At 44.4% G+C, this 15,921-nt stretch overlaps 1 protein-coding gene across 1 annotated transcript in view; it reads right to left on the bottom strand.

Moving 5' to 3' along the window:
- Window positions 1-15,921, bottom strand: part of MYO5B (myosin VB) — a 123,036-nt gene that overhangs the window by 16,179 nt on the left and 90,936 nt on the right. Inside the window, exons 21-28 of the mRNA XM_018560998.1 lie at window positions 14,216-14,372; window positions 13,354-13,593; window positions 10,487-10,723; window positions 8,758-8,848; window positions 4,507-4,655; window positions 3,285-3,404; window positions 2,281-2,421; window positions 2,141-2,200 (exon numbers count right to left, since the gene is read on the bottom strand). Of these exons, the coding sequence (XP_018416500.1) occupies window positions 2,141-2,200; window positions 2,281-2,421; window positions 3,285-3,404; window positions 4,507-4,655; window positions 8,758-8,848; window positions 10,487-10,723; window positions 13,354-13,593; window positions 14,216-14,372 (1,195 nt within the window). The remainder of the gene's footprint in view (window positions 1-2,140; window positions 2,201-2,280; window positions 2,422-3,284; window positions 3,405-4,506; window positions 4,656-8,757; window positions 8,849-10,486; window positions 10,724-13,353; window positions 13,594-14,215; window positions 14,373-15,921) is intronic.

Here is a 15,921-nt window from a genome sequence, read left to right as displayed (position 1 = left end):
ATATCTGATACTTTCCATACATTAAATGTTATGAATGTGAAGATAGTTGTGTGGCCATAGTTCTCGAATAGAGGGAGGATCGAAAGAACAGGCGGCAGGACAGTTCAGTTTAAACTTTCTCCTTTTGCAGGTGGCGCTTTTTTTTCTAAATTTTTCAACCCAATGGCAGAGTCCCTCAAAGCACCCCTATACCCCAATATCACGAAGTTTAAACCTAGGTAGAGTGTCACTTTAGTGTGTAGAAGCAGAGTGTTTATACCTTGAGATGCTCCTTTCCATCCGTGTAACAAATGAGTTCATTATAGAAGCCATAGTGCTACACTGGTGAACGCTGATTGATAGCTCATGAGCAGAGCGCAGCTATTGGCTGAGCATCACACAGGATGACAATACATTACTAACACAGCACTCCGCTACTCTCTGATCTGCGTCTGGGGAGACGCGCGAGTCCCGAGCGGCCTTATTACTTTTACTCATTAGTCTCTGTGATGTACAGAAGCTGCCACTGCCGCAACTCCTTCTAATCAGAAATATTCCGACCTCCACACAGCGCGGAGAGGGGACTCAAAGAGGAAGATTTGTTACCAACTACCGAATACATTCCGCTGGATGCGTTTAACCGCTTAGTGACCGCAATGCGATATTTTTTTAAGTCCCTGTGCCGTGAAAACAGTAACGTGGGATTATGGGCAAAATCAAAAATGACAAATAATATACCTTTCCCCTCCACCCATCTACCCCAAAAAACCCAGACTTGTACTTTTTTGTTTTTAAAAAAACCCTATACATAGATTTTTTTTCTTGAAGATTTCTGTCATCGTAGATTCTCTTTTCTGGCAGCAGCAGAGGATAGCATGCATCCTTCCAGGAGCCAGTGGCACTCATCTGTTTGCGCCATTCACACCTAGAGTACCATAAGCCCAACCTGCGTGATTACATGCCCTCTAGGGGAGCATGTGAAGGACAGGCCAGACACACAGGTGGTCAGGATGATTTGAGTTCTGCTTTAAGACAGCAGTTTTTGGTTTTCTTAGTCCCCTGCAAAATAGAATACAAAATAGATCTGTTACCTTTCCACAACAAGTGTGTTAACATTAGTGCCAGGCTGCATCATATATGTAATCTTGCATTCTACCCATAGATTCATTGTAACACCACAGCATAAGAACTAGGAATGCGCACCTGTTCTCACATCCCATTGTCAAACTGACAAATTATTCACGGAGTTATGCTCACATTGAATGATGCTGCTGCATTTGGTTTGGTCATCTATGCCTTGATGACCTCGGAGTCATGATTGGGGTAATGAAAGAATCTGCATATTCAATCTAACTAATAAAAAAAAATTAATTTTCCCTTTATTTAGCTATACTTTGTATGAGTCTGTCCCTTCATGCTGGAGATTCAGAGGACAGAGGGCGCATGAAGTCTGACAACTGCTACCTGTCCTTACTTCATAGGGAACGCGGAACTCTTCCACCTGGCCAATTGCCAGACCCAACCAGGGCCGGATTTCCCATAACCCCAACCAGTGGCGTTGGATTCCTATCTCCTGATGCCGGGGACATGCAGCTCCGGCCGCCGTACGGGTAGTTGTTTTCTACATTTAGCCCTGCTTTGGGCAAGCAGAGCTACATGTACAGCGGGGAAGCAGCCGCTTGTTTTGTACAAGTGTTCTCTTGTATGCAGCCTGCAGGTCTTCCATTCTCCATGGAGGGGTTGGCAGGTAGGGGGGCGCATTAAGGAACCTGGCCTTGGGGCAGCAGAGAGATTAAATGCGGCCCTGGACCCAATTGATGTGACGTGAGGGCTACGAGAGACCTTAGCCCTGTGTGAGCTCCAACCAAACCAAATTGGAACTGATGTGGCCTTTTTCTACTTGAAGGACTCATTCACACCACTGTGCAATGGTAACACATGTGCATTTCAGTCCATTCAGTTTTCATAGGCGGTTTATTGCACGTCAACCCATGACAGTGGTGTGTTGCAGCGCACAGCGTTGTGGTGTGAATAAGTCCAGCGAACAGGGCAGCAAAGGAAAGATGAGTATATGCAGGGGCAGCAATCATCTGAATCTGTTACTTTGTCCTGGATGGGAAAACACAACAAAATAAAGATTGTTCTATCACTTTTCTGTTACCTTCAGGTTGTTGTAGGCGATGTCTGTGTCACGATCTGCGTCATTTGGCGTTTCAATGACCTGAGTAAATGGAGGAGACCAATGTCAGTAGATGGAGGAAGACATGAACATGATCAGCAAACACGGATTACTCTCATTACCTGGGGCTTCTTATTTTCCTGCTGCTCCTTCTTCTCTAACTGGTTCTGCAGTTTCTTCCTCTCCAGTTCCAGCTCCCTCACCCTTTTCTGGAGTTTCAGGAACAGAGTCATGTCCATCGCAGCCTTCTCCAGCCCGGCCTCCTGCGCCACAATGAGATCACAGGTTTACTGTCTATTGCTGCATTTCCATTATAAGCACATTATGGGTCCAGATGAGAAAACACCCATATATTCAGGATCTATATTACTGTATGTATTTGTCTGGGAAAACACATTGGTCAGGGTGATAATCCTCAGACCTGGTTAGTCTCTGGCAAGAGTGATTTGAAACATACACAGGACCTCCTCACTCCATTCCTGGAGGCTGAACAGAGCAGTGGGAGCCGTATGTCCTGCTGGGGCGGGAGCCAATAAAGTGCAACTGTGGCCAGCCTATGAACATTCAGGTATTTACATATTCTTACGTGAACTTTAAAACAAGCCCTTGCTGACCTCTGTAGCTGCAGCCACTGTGGAGTAGTTCATCCTCAAAATTGACAGCTGAAGCATTTTCACTTTTAGCAACTCATCTTCCCCTGCTCCCCTCTCAGGAGTGACCCAGCAGATCAACATCCCCTCCCAACAATGACTCGGTAGCTCAGCTTCCCCTCTCAGCAGGGACTCGGCAGCTAAGTTTACCTTGCTCCCCCCTGCTATTAGTGGCTCCACAGCTTAGCTCCCCCTGCTCCCCCCTCCTAGTAGTGGCTCCACAGCTCAGCTCCCCCTGCTCCACCCTCCTATTAGTAGCTCCACAGCTTAGCTCCCCCCTCCTATTAGAGGCTCTACAGCTTAGCTCCCCCTGCTCCCCCCTCCCAGCATGAGCTCTTGGGAGGAGAGAGAGAGCAGAATACTGAGACCCCACTTGAAAAACTTCAGTGCTTCTCTTGTGAACTTTGAGGATGAATTGCGGACGGGCAGGAATTCCTCTTCGCAGACAAAGTAGGGCCTGTCTGTGGCAATCTTACCTCTACCTCCATGATGGTGTCTTCAGTGTCCCCAATTTCGGACGTGGAGATGGAGGGGTAGTTGGAGTCGGATTCTAAGCTGCTCTGGTTGGAGGGATTTCTGCGGTGTCCCGGGGTTTGCTAAAACATCATTATACACCATTAGGATAAATTGAACAGTTTCATCACAGTGAATATCGAGTGAATCAGATACACTGAATCTTCACACAAATTCTGTGAATTGACTTTTCTCCCCATCCAGATCATATCCCAGCAGTGTTTTTGTTTTCTTTAACCCCGTTCACATATCAAGAAAAAGTTTTCATTACTCTGTGATGTCATCACTGTAAAAGTCTTGCAGTGGCAGCTGCTGGGACATAGGCACGTGCCCAGAATGACATCTCCCAAGAGCCCTTTTCCTACACACAGATGTAACTAAGGTTATTTTCTACAGCAAGGGTAAGCAACCTCAGCACCCCAACTGTTGTGGGGCTACAAGTCTCTGGAGGAATCGCAAGACCCTGACAGCCACAGGTATGGTGAGATTTCTAGTTTCACCACAGCTGAATTGCTGAGGTTGCCTACTGCTGGTCTACAGCAACCGATCAGATGTCTTACTTTATTTTAAAGCGGAAAACCTCACAGGTTGTTAAATACGATAGCTCCACTTTTGATTTTATGTTCGAGTTTTGATGAATTTTCCTGACAGGTATAATGAAATAATATACTGAGCAGAACATTACCTTCCTCATTACTGGATCTGCTAATGTATGTCCCCCTGAATGGTAATGTGAAAGCTGAACTCTGGCCAAAATTGTTCTTATGGGTGTGGATAGGGTGGAGAAGAGTTAGAACTTCTGTCAAGATTATTACCGCTGTCTGTGAACCCATAGGGGAGATTTCCTCTCACTTCCTATTATGGTGACAGTGTGTCAGAGAGACAGGAAGTGATTGTAAATCTCAATAGCAATAAAAACACTTTTTTCGAGTAGAGAGGGGAAAGGGTTGACAGGTCTTTATTGGTCTCTATGCATTCGTGTCCCAGTGACACTCATGCCCCTAATTTCTCGTCCTGGTGTCAAAGGGCCAATGCCAAAATTGGGCCACCAAAAGCAATACAAACTTGATAGAGTTTCTAGTCTTTCTACACTCAAAGTAAAAAAAAAAGCTTTGGTCTGAGTTTAAAGACAGTGAGGGGACAGGACAACATTATTTGAGAAAGTTCCCCAGTGACACAGCTCACCTTGATAAGAGTGACCTCCTCCCGTAAGTTGTCATATCTCTGCTCTAGACGGGTATACTCCTTCACCAGGTTCTGGTGCCGGGCCCGCTCTTCCTCCAGGTCCTTTTGGACCTGCACGTTTTCCTTTACTGCGCTCTGCGTAAATTCATCTGAAAAGAAAAAAAGACCAAAAAGTGACGCCCACATCACCTAGAACAGCCCATCCCAAGCAGAGTTCCATGGAATCCTAGGGTTCCTCCAGAGGTTTCTGGGGGGCTCTGTGAGCTGTAAGGTGGATTGACTCATAATTCTGGCATCAATGTCAATTGGTGGAGTCAGTGGCATGGGATCAGTGGAGCTTCTCTGGATTCCAACATATGTGACCACTGACACTAATAATCCAGTTAGTTGTCTTTAAGGGATCATTCCTCCCAATGACTACCGATATAAGGATCATTCTTCTCACTGTCCCCTAATATATGGGGGAACCACCCTGACCACAATTGTAATAGAGCATTTTTTGCACGGACCATCAGTGTGCATTCTTCCCATTAACCTTCAGTGTAATTTGGCATTTTTCTCATTGACCATCACTGTGATGGACCATTCTTTCCATTGACCATCGGTGTAATGGGGCATTCCTTCCATTGACTGTCAGTGTACTGGGACATTCTTCCCATCGTCCATCAGAGTCATGGGACATTCTTCCCATCATCCATGAAAGTCATGGGACATTCTTCCCATTGATCTTCAGTGTAATGGGCATTTTTCCCATTGACCATCAGTTTTATGGGACATTCCTCCCATTGACCATCAGCGTAATGGGGAATTTTTCACATTGACCATCACTGTGATTGGGCATTCTTTCTATTGACCATCAGTGTAATGGGGCATTCCTTCCACTGACTGTCAGTGTACTGGGACATTGTTCCCATGGACCATCAGTGTAATGGGGCATTCTTCCCATTGACCATCAGTGTAATGGGGCATTCCTTCCACTGACTGTCAGTGTACTGGGGCATTGTTCCCATGGACCATCAGTACAATGGAGCATGCTCTTCATTGACCATCAGTGTAATGGGGCATTCTTTCCACAGACCATCAGTGTAATGGGGCATTCCTTCCACAGACCATCAGTGTAATGGGGCATTCCTTCCACTGACTGTCAGTGTACTGGGGCATTGTTCCCATGGACCATCAGTACAATGGAGCATGCTCTTCATTGACCATCAGTGTAATGGGGCATTCTTTCCACAGACCATCAGTGTAATGGGGCATTCCTTCCACAGACCATCAGTGTAATGGGGCCTTTTCTCACTGATGACCATTGTTGTGTAGTCAATGTGCCATGAGCTGTAGATATAATTATTTTTAGAAGGGGTTCCCATAGACCTGAACAACATTTTAAGGGTTCCTTCAGGGTGAAAAGGTTCAAAGAAGCTGACCTTGAAAAATCTCACTTACTAATCAGTCAGGCAGGCAGAGGGAGGACAGAGCAGGACCAGTAATTGGAACTATTTCACTATCATTTTTACTGAAGTTACAAGTTTCTCTGCACCGGCTCAAAGCCCGTCTCAGATCAGGACGAGACTGCCGCTGGTTTGAAGTAGCAAATACTCGTGCTAATTTTATTGCAACGGAATGTAAAAATGTCCCAGATACATTTCCAGATCTTCAGATCAGATGCTTGAGGCAACATCAAAACACGATATCCCAGAATCAAAGAAAAAAAATATAGAAAGACACTGGTAAACAAGCCGCAGATGGCGTCTGCACGGGATATGCGTCTGATTCCCAAATAGCGTGTGGCTTTGTAAAAACTCACCAGAGGAGGAAAGTACTTTGTTCTCTCTGCCTCGGACACGGGCGTGAGCTGCATAACTTCACCTCAAAATGAGATTCAACTTTGCAAAGACTCCAGTTTGATCAAACTAAAGTTTTCTTCACTCCCATGTTGCGTCAATAAGTAACCAGCGATCTGTAGGCAAAATAGTGCCGCATATCTGCATAAGCTAAAATGTAACCCAGTGGGTTAGCGATGGGTAAACCTAATTTTAGGGAGCTCCCATAAAGCCCTCATCCTCTTTAACCCCTTCATGACTGAGCTAGCTTTCAGTTTCTGTTCATAAATGACAGACACACTTTTTAAATTTTTGCTGTGTGATTCTTCCACAGCAGTAATATACTTCCTTACTAAACGTACCCACTCATATTATATATTGTTTTTTAGAGGACAGATAGGGCTAAATGAGGACAAAAACTAGAAGAAAACACCTTTTTTCACAAGTTTTGATTATTATTATAATTTATTATTTTTTTAGGAATTTGTTGTAATAATTATAGTATAAAAATATATTTATATATCATTTTTATTTTCCTAATTTTGTTTTACACTTTATTTTTTATTTTTTTACACTTTGTAAAAAAAAAACACTTTTTTTTTGTCAGTTTATATCAAGCAATCACTATGACTGCTTGAAAAAATAACTTTTTTTTTTTGTGGCTATTAGGCTGCTCCAAACGTAGGAACAGCTAATAATAACCTTAGAGACTGATCCTGACAGCATGTCAGATTCAGATCTCACTAAAAGAGGCCCAGACGATCAGAAGTCTGATACATTTCACTCAAAGAGATACATTGTATCATAAACATCGGTCTATCAAGCTGTCAAAACGAATAGCAGAGGGGTGACTCACTCTGCTACCTCTCTGCTATTTTCAGCTGTCAAATACAAGATCGCTATTTAGCGGTCCCGTATTTGCATGTAACGGCTTCATTCTTTCATTAATGAAAGAAAGAAGCTTTTACAAAAGTTTAACTATTTCATTAATGAATGCCTCAATACTGAGGCATTCAATAATGACTGGTAACTGCTGAGAATCAGCGGTTACTGGCATTACAAAGCCTGATATAACTCGTCACGTACAGCGTACGTGGCCAGTCATATAGGCACTTCGTGACGGGACGTACAGTGTACGTCTCCCGTTATAAAGGGGTTAAAGAGCAAAACTTTTACAAAAACTTTCATTTTATGCAGAACTCCGGGCAAAAAATGTATTAACGCTTGCAGTGGGGTAACCCCCGCACTGCAAGGGTTAACTGCTTGTTTGTGCCCGGAGTTCTGTAGATAATTACAAGAGGGGGCAGAGACAAGACCAGTCACCTTGTACAGGGCTCACAGGAACACAAGTTTGAGAAAAAAGGAACATGGGTTCGGGGGATATTGAGGTTTATTATGTTCTTTTTATAGACGGGTTTCCCTTAAAGAGACATGGACCCTTGTCCATGCAGGGTATACTCATCTTACCTGTGTGCCCCCTGCTGCTCATTCCTCCATCACTGGCGGGGTGACACTACCTGGCACTTCCCGGTAGCATGTGACCCTATGCCTGTGACAGTGCATGGGTCTAGCAGCAATCACTAAGCCCAAGCACTGTCACATGATCAAGAGAGTGACATGACCCCTGGCCCCCCCTGGCTGCGACAGAGAAGGGAGCACAGGTAAGGTAAGTATATGGGGGTCAGGCTAGTGTTTCTTTAACATGTATTTCCACCTATGCAGTGACATTTTGGAAAACTCCTCTATATGTTTGTTATGTGTTCCCATTCACACAGCATACCTAAAAATAATGATTTAAAAATGTTGGTTTTTTTTAACCTTTCTAGATGTTTCTTTGGAGCAGGCCTTTAGACGGGCTGCAAGCTACGAAAGTTGGGACAGAACCTTTCCTTTCATTAACATCACGTATAACACAGGCTTGAGATCTTTAACAAACAGTATTTAAATCTCGTTTAAAGCCGATAATTAGATCTGCCAGCATAGTACAGACAGGGTTAATTATGGTACGCATCAACTTCCCCGCCCCCTCATTGCCATTACATAGCAAGGGGGGAAAAATTAGTTTCGGAGTAATCGAAAAAGAGCGAGTAAAAATGTAACAGGGTTATTCACAGAAGGGTGAAGAGTTTGGAGATGGCAGGAGAAGGGAACAATCTGGGACAACATAGCTGAACTGGAAACATTCTCCAATTCAGCTCACTTTCCAGTTCAGCTATTTTGGCCTAGATTGTTCACTTCTCCTGACTTCTCCAAACTCTTCACCCTTTTGTGAATAGACCTGTAAATATTTTTATAAGTTCTGCGATGTAAATGGAAACATGTAACAAATATAAATTCTGTATTATTCCAATTTGGCTGCAAAAGCGGACATACACTTTAAGCATAAACCCTTCAAATAAACATGCGGAAGGCGCAATCTTTTCTCACTCACCTTCAGAGCGGAGGAGGATTTGGTTATTGAGCTCTTCTTTCTCTTTCTCTTCCTTCAAGATACTGTTCTCATCTTCCAGTTCAGAGATTCGCTGGATGAAAAGACATAAAGCAGAGAGACATTGGTCACAGTTTAAGGTTCAGATAACCATCCGACAGCATTAAAGTTAAAAGACCAGCTCCAAGCCAAAATGTTTTTAAACCCGAAAAGAGCGGGGAAGACATAACATTTCGGTTAAGTCTTTCTTTCTGTGACTCCATTGGGGAAAACATTCCCCAACTTCCTGTCTCAGTGATGCGGGATAGGGCGTTAGTCACTTTGGATCAGGTACCCACAAAAACAAGTCAGCAATGGTAGTGCCCATCATTGTGTCCTGAAAGGGGTACTTTGGACACCGTGCCCCATTCAGGGCAAAGTTACAGGCTGTTTAATCCTATCAATGCGGGACCAATTTTTCACGCTCACGTTAAATGCGCATTTTGGACCAGAAAAACACTTAACCCCTAAAACAATACCTATTTTCTAAAGGCACCTGTTGAGCATTTCTGAAGGACAAGTCCTTGGCAGTAAGAGGGTTAAGGTGGTCTAGCCCCAACTGCTCTATACCCACCTTCAAGGCACTTTCCTACCACTACTTCCTCCTTTGCAGGTGCTGCAAAATACCTAGTGTGTCAGTGCTGTGAGAGATCAATAATATTTATACCCTCTGTCATGTGACAGTGCTTGGGCCTAGCTACTGGACATGAGCCTCAAGAAGTGCACCATGGTAGGAGGTCACTCCTCCTCCATGGGAGCCACCAGGAAGCATTGAGTTATTTTTATGGTGGCAGCCATGAAAGAAGAAGCATGGGTGAGCACAGTGATGGAGAGTGAGGGGGGTGTTGGTGGGGGGGGGGGGGGGTTAAACAGACCCTTTACCTTGAATTAAGTCTCTTTAACCGGCAGACCTTCACTACACTAGCTTAGAGACTTATTACCGTCACTGGGATTGATTGACCGGTAAGGGAGACCAAAGTAGCTAAAATATGGGAGCAACAGAATTTGCCTTTATAGTATAAATACAATTCTTTGAAACAAACTCAAAGTTAGGACCACAGAGAGTTCAAAATGTGGCCAATTAACCAAAAAGTGTTCTCCCCCTTAAAGTGAACCTGTGATCAGGCTATGGACATTCAAGTATTTACAGCAGGGGAGGCTGAACTGTTGAGAGGGTCACTTGACTTCAGTGTTTTCTGCTGTAATCTTTGAAGATGTATTGCTCCACAGTATCAGCAGCTACAGAGGTCAGCGAGGGCTTGTTGTAAAGCCTGTTTCATTGTCTGATAAGAAAATGTAATTATCTGGATGTCCATAATCTAATACATTAGGTGGCAAACCTTCTCCCAGTCACTATGTCTCCATCACACTAATTTAAACGTTCCTCTAACTTGAAATCCCTTTAATAAGCCTCCTGGACACTCTTAATACCCCCCTTGTATCCCCCAAAGTGTTAGTCTTCTCTGCTGAGTCTACAGGTTAGATGGTGACCTGGATCCAACTTCTCTGCTTCTAGAGGTTCTCGGGTATGCTTAATGTTTGAGGAGAAAGAAAGTGTATACTGGGTATGTCCATCCTGATGGACTCCTTTTTGATAAAGTCTCTCTGGTGTCCCTTGCACAGCACGTCCCCATTTTATTTGGTGTGCCTCAAAGTTGGAGAAGAGCCCTGATAAAAGGAAAAGAAGACATACCTGCTGCAGCTGCTGCTTCTCACTCATATAGGAGTCCTCCACAATCTTCCTCTCATCTTTGCTCTTGGCCAGTTCAGCCCTCAGAGCCTCAATCTCCTCCTGCAAACTCATCAACTGATTTTCATCCTGCTGGTTCTGCCGTTGTTTCTCCAGCTCCTTCTGCAGCTTCTCCACTTCTGCTGTGCGAGAGGTCGTCACTGTTGATAGCTGCTCCTTCAGATCCTTAAAGTCTTTGTTCTAAAGAAAACAGACAGGGATCAATGCACATCAAAGACAAGCTGAGAGTTTTTATAGCAACTGCTGTAACCTGCAACTCTACTCCCACACCTCAGAGCATAAAGACTACCTTTACCTCTCACACCGTACTGATGAACTATATTGGTTTTAACACAAGGGAGGACCGTGTGGGTTCCTGCATTAGCAGGAGTGAGACTGTCTCACTTGGCTTAATGGTAACCTGCACTGCGAGAAATAAACAGGCTGTGGTTGTTCACTGGTTGTCTCTGGCTTCATTGACCCGGCACAAGCAAGGCGGGTCAGAGTAAGGTCAGGACACCTTATGTGAGTAGTTGACTTGGGTCAATACCTCAGAAACTACCGAGGGCAATAGATTAGTAAGTCAACTAGCATTTTCAGAAGAAGTTACCACTGAATATTTCTACCAATATTCAATATTGAATTGTATCAAAGCCAAAGTTCATATTTATATCAATATTCAATATATCAAAATTCAATTCAAAGCCGAAGTTCAAAATACAAGTCTAAAATTTTAAATTGGACTTGAGATAGGACTTCAAGCATAACTAAAGATGGAGTAGGAAAATGGTGAAAACCCCAGTTTTGTTTTATCAAAGACACATTGGGGAGATTTCTTTACACTTTTTTGAAGACACAACAGAAAGTGAGAGAACATCTCTCCAAAGTGAGGGAAATGCCTTCTTGGACAGTTGCCACCAGAAAAAAGGTTACTTTTGGAACATTTCCCCTGTTCTGGTGGCAACTCAAAATTTTGGCTTCTACTTCACTATCAATCAATCCCAGTGGCAATGGTTAGGACAAATCATAAGAAAGGAAACAACCAGCACCCGACGGAGGACGCAGGCATCCAACACTCCTGGAAGTGTTGAAAGGTCTGATGGAGGCAGCAGCTCTGGAATGGAGTGGAGGTAGAAGACACGGCCCATCGGAGAGGCGAGTTTAACACCTCTTCTATTGCTGGGACATTCTGGCTGCCTTTCTGTTAGAACCTGACAGGGTCACTTTAATAACAATATCAAGTGATAAAAAAAGCCAGATTGTAACTGAAACTTACTATGTAAGTTTTCAGGCGGATTAACCATTTTGTAACACATAAAGAAAATCCACCTTTGGACAGCACCATGCAGTATGTGAATGAAGAAGAAACACAAACCAACTATGAAAGGTTATTCTGTCCATTGCCGGTCTACTAATGAGCGTATTGTGTAAGTCTGACACCCAGGAAAGTCTAGTGAGAAAAGGATTATTGTGTTCAATTCATGCACAAAGCTCCTTCTGGGTGTAACTGGGACAGGACGGACGAGAAGTGTGATTGTGACATGTCTCTGCCGACAGAAGACACCAAATAGCTTTTATCTCCTCCTGTTTGCGTCTCTCTCTCGGTCCATGGAGTTTATATCCCATCAGGTAGACCCTCATACACTGGTATATTCTCTTGGGAAACCAATCTGAATTGAGGAAAATCTAACACTGACCATAAATGGATACAACACAATCCTTTGATATAAGGATCACTTAGATGAAAGAATCACATTCGCGATAGGTCAAAAGCACTTAAAGTGACACTAAGCTCAGGAGTTAAATCTTACAAATACATTCCGGTACCTTAAAGGAGAATTATGAGGCGAGTGATTTTCTCGTAGCCTCCTAATCTGAGCCGACCTGTGACAATGAAACTGTCACGGGTCGGCTCAGTAGATCGGGAAGTGAGCGAACACAGAACGTCGCTCACTCACTTCTCGATCTATCCATGCAGAGAGCCGTGACTGTCACTCACGGCTCCATGCAGGAATTTCCCCCCTCTCCCCGCTCCGATCCCCCAGCACTGACTGGCGGAACGGACGGAGGAGGGGGCGGGTACAGGGGATGGGGGGTGCTGATCTTGTGCAAAGTACATACCAACACTAAACCTCCCACCATGCAGCCCCCCCCCCCCAATAAGATGCCACCTGATGCAACCACATCAGGTTGCCTCATTATATGGATGGCCCAGAGTAACAAATAAAAAACGGACGGGTATCAATGTAGGTAGTCCCCTCACTGGCGAGTGCTTCTGAAGTTTCTGCACTTCCTGGTAGTGCGCTTGACCTTTCCCTCTCACCCCTATGCATTCGGTCCTTCACCATGGCAGGCTGCTTTATTCGCCAAAACAATTGCGCAGGAAACAGAAGGGGCGTGCAAGTTAAAAGAATACATTCAAGTTGTCAAAATCTCATTGAAATGTACCTACAGCCAAAACTTTACTTTTACATTTGGATAAGTAGGGAAAGGTTAGGACCCTTTTATTGCTGCTGCCTGTGTCCTGTAGGGAAAACTTCCCTTCACTTCCTGTGGCAGAGCCCATAAGAGGAAGAGGAATTATTTCCAAAGCCAGAGGATAACCCCTCTTACCAGATCAGGTGTCCCCATTAGATGATTTCTCATCACCTCCTGTCCCTGTGACAATTTTGGATTTCCTATCACATTTTGCACCAGAGACAATGGCCACCGGACCCAATAGTGAGAGTAAATCCCCCCATTGCAGACAGCAATAAAGACCTGAGCGAGGTTTTAACCCCTCCGCATTCTATTCATTGCTTTTACTTACACTTTATATACACAGAACCTACCTGCTCATCGATCTTCCTCTGTAGCTGAACCACCTTGTTCTCCATGCCCACGCTCAGCTTCTTAAAGTGCTCAGCCGTCCTGGCCTCAATCTTCAGCTTTTTAAGCTCCCGCCGTGCCATCATGCGGCGGTAATAACACTGGATGACAATGGCCGCGCAGCGGAACTTGGCGAACCGTTTGCGGACTAGCCACCCACGCAGGTTCTTCTGAACGATCGTAGCCTTGTGCTGTTGCAGGAGCTGCGAACAACAAAGAGAAGCTGGATGAAGTTGGCACTAGAGTTCCGCTTTCCAAAAGTGAACCTGTCCACCATTTTACATTTTCAAAAGTAAGGCCTCGGTCACATCAGCCCACTGCAGTGACGCGCAGTACAAAGTGTCATAAAGCATGGTCATGAAGCAACATACACAGATTGCTGTGCTGCAAAAAAAATGCAGCGTGCATTACATTTCCAAGCATCATAACTCCGTGTGTCACGGTGTGAACCAGCCCTAAAGGTAATACCTATGAGCAGACGCAGCATGAAGAATGCTATTACCTTTATTAGCTGTGCTGTGGTGAAACTACAAATCCCAGCAAAGGCACTGCCTTTGGGATTCATGCCTGTGGCTGCCAGAGTCTTGCAATGCCTCATGGGACTTGTAGTTTCAAAACAGCTGCAGTGCCAAGGTTGCCTACCCCTGACTTATACTGTATACTTCTTGAAGGGCAGGGAGCAATGTCAATGTACAGTATGTAAAGCGCTGTGTAAACTGATGGCGCCATATAAATACATAGAATTAATTACATTAATGGTAAATATATACCAGAAAAAAGGGTTTCTATTTCTATGAAGGTGTTATGTATCCTCCTACCACATACCTCACGATAGGCTCTCCTTTCAAACATGCCCCGGGCGAAGGACTGGATGGTGATGGCCGCCCTTTGCATTGTCTGGTACACCCGGTAGATGCGGATCATTCGGAATTGTTTCTGGAAGCAAATGGCGGCTTTCGTTCTTCGGAAATGGTCAGCCAGCCTGCGTGGATAAGACAGTGAGACGAGCTTGATTACTGGTAGAAAATAGAAACAAAGCAAACCATCCACACACATGGCTATGAAGGAAACGTCCAGACGAAACCAACATTCCAATTACAGGTGGTTATCAGATTCCTCCAAAACTTTCCTCTGACTCCACAACGTCTTCGTGTAGAGAATGCCACCAGAAATCTCACGTTCTGTTCATGTGATTGGCTCGCTGCTCTTCCTAGAGACCTGCACAGAGCGTGGCGCAAAATTAAAAGCATGCCCTGCAATTGGACTTCTACTTTGGGTGAGATGGCTTCGAAGAATCTGACACTTCCAAAGTGCTGCTGCTCCTTTTTATATTACAACACTGAGACTGCTGCTCAGGTGGTGACAATGAAGACAGACGCAAGCACTTAGCAGTCATCTTTAGGAAATGGCAAGGTTTACACAAGAGGTAGCACTGGCCCTCCAGCTGTGGGGAACCTACAAATCCCATCATTCATCTGTCCCTGGGAGTCATGCCTGTGATAATCTTGCAATGCCTCATTGGATTTGTAGTTTTACAACAGCTGGAGGGCTGGAGTTTGCTCACCCCGGTTTATATGGATTACTAAGAACATAAAACGGTGTCTATTAGTTGCTAACATCCTAGTAATGTATACAAGTCAGCTAGGGGAGAAATGTGGAGTTTTAGTTTAGATTGAAACTGCTTTAAAGACCAAAGCAGCAGGTTATTCTACCCCGCCCCCACCTTCCCTAAAAATAGATTTATTCCCCTCATGCCACTCCATTTGGCCACTGGGAGGGATGGGAAATAATGGAAATACCTGGAATGTCCAGGTATGGAGTAGCATGTGACCCGTTTCCTTCCATCCCATAAGAGAATGCTGCTGCTTAGTGATTGGTGCAGTGCCGTCACATGGGGGGAGAGTCCTCCTCCCTGTAGGATCCAAGTCATGACTTCTAATGTTAACAAGCAAACCCCAGAAGACCGTTTTGGCTTTCAGCAGCCAAATGTAGATTGCTGGAACATGAAGTTCCACAAAGAAAAAAAGGGTAATTACACTTTCCCAGGTAAATTTGGAAAAATTGAATTACCCCCTCCAATCTGACCCCCCTCTACCCCCCACCCCTGCGTCTGCCGAAAGGGGGGTTAGGCACAGGGTTTGAGAGGGGGCCAGATTGGAGGGGTAATTCTATTTTCCCAAATTCACCTGGGAAAGTGGAATCACCCTTTAACAGCCACCAGTTGAATAGGCCGGCTCCTGTTGTCTCCGCTAATAGAAATACTCATTACTTGTCGCGATTCCATAAAAATATCATATACGAGGGACAGCGAGTTCCACAACATAAACTACAGTTTAATTTACTGCCGTACAATAGTCTTCCGCAATCACCGTAAAGCCGTCTGTAGCTGGCAGGGGAATGTATCCTTAATGATCCACGTAATATCATTCTGTATAATCATGTATAATATCATTCTCAATAAGAATGCTGTAATGAAGGAACACTCTGCTCTGGGATGCTTCTATTAAACTCTATTAGAACTAACAGATTAT

The sequence above is a fragment of the Nanorana parkeri genome, unplaced genomic scaffold (assembly GCF_000935625.1).
Source record: "Nanorana parkeri isolate BGI_ZX_2015 unplaced genomic scaffold, ASM93562v1 scaffold492, whole genome shotgun sequence".
NCBI lineage: Eukaryota > Metazoa > Chordata > Amphibia > Anura > Dicroglossidae > Nanorana > Nanorana parkeri.
Note: the sequence above shows the minus strand (reverse complement) of the source record. Positions and strands in the feature narration are given on the sequence as shown.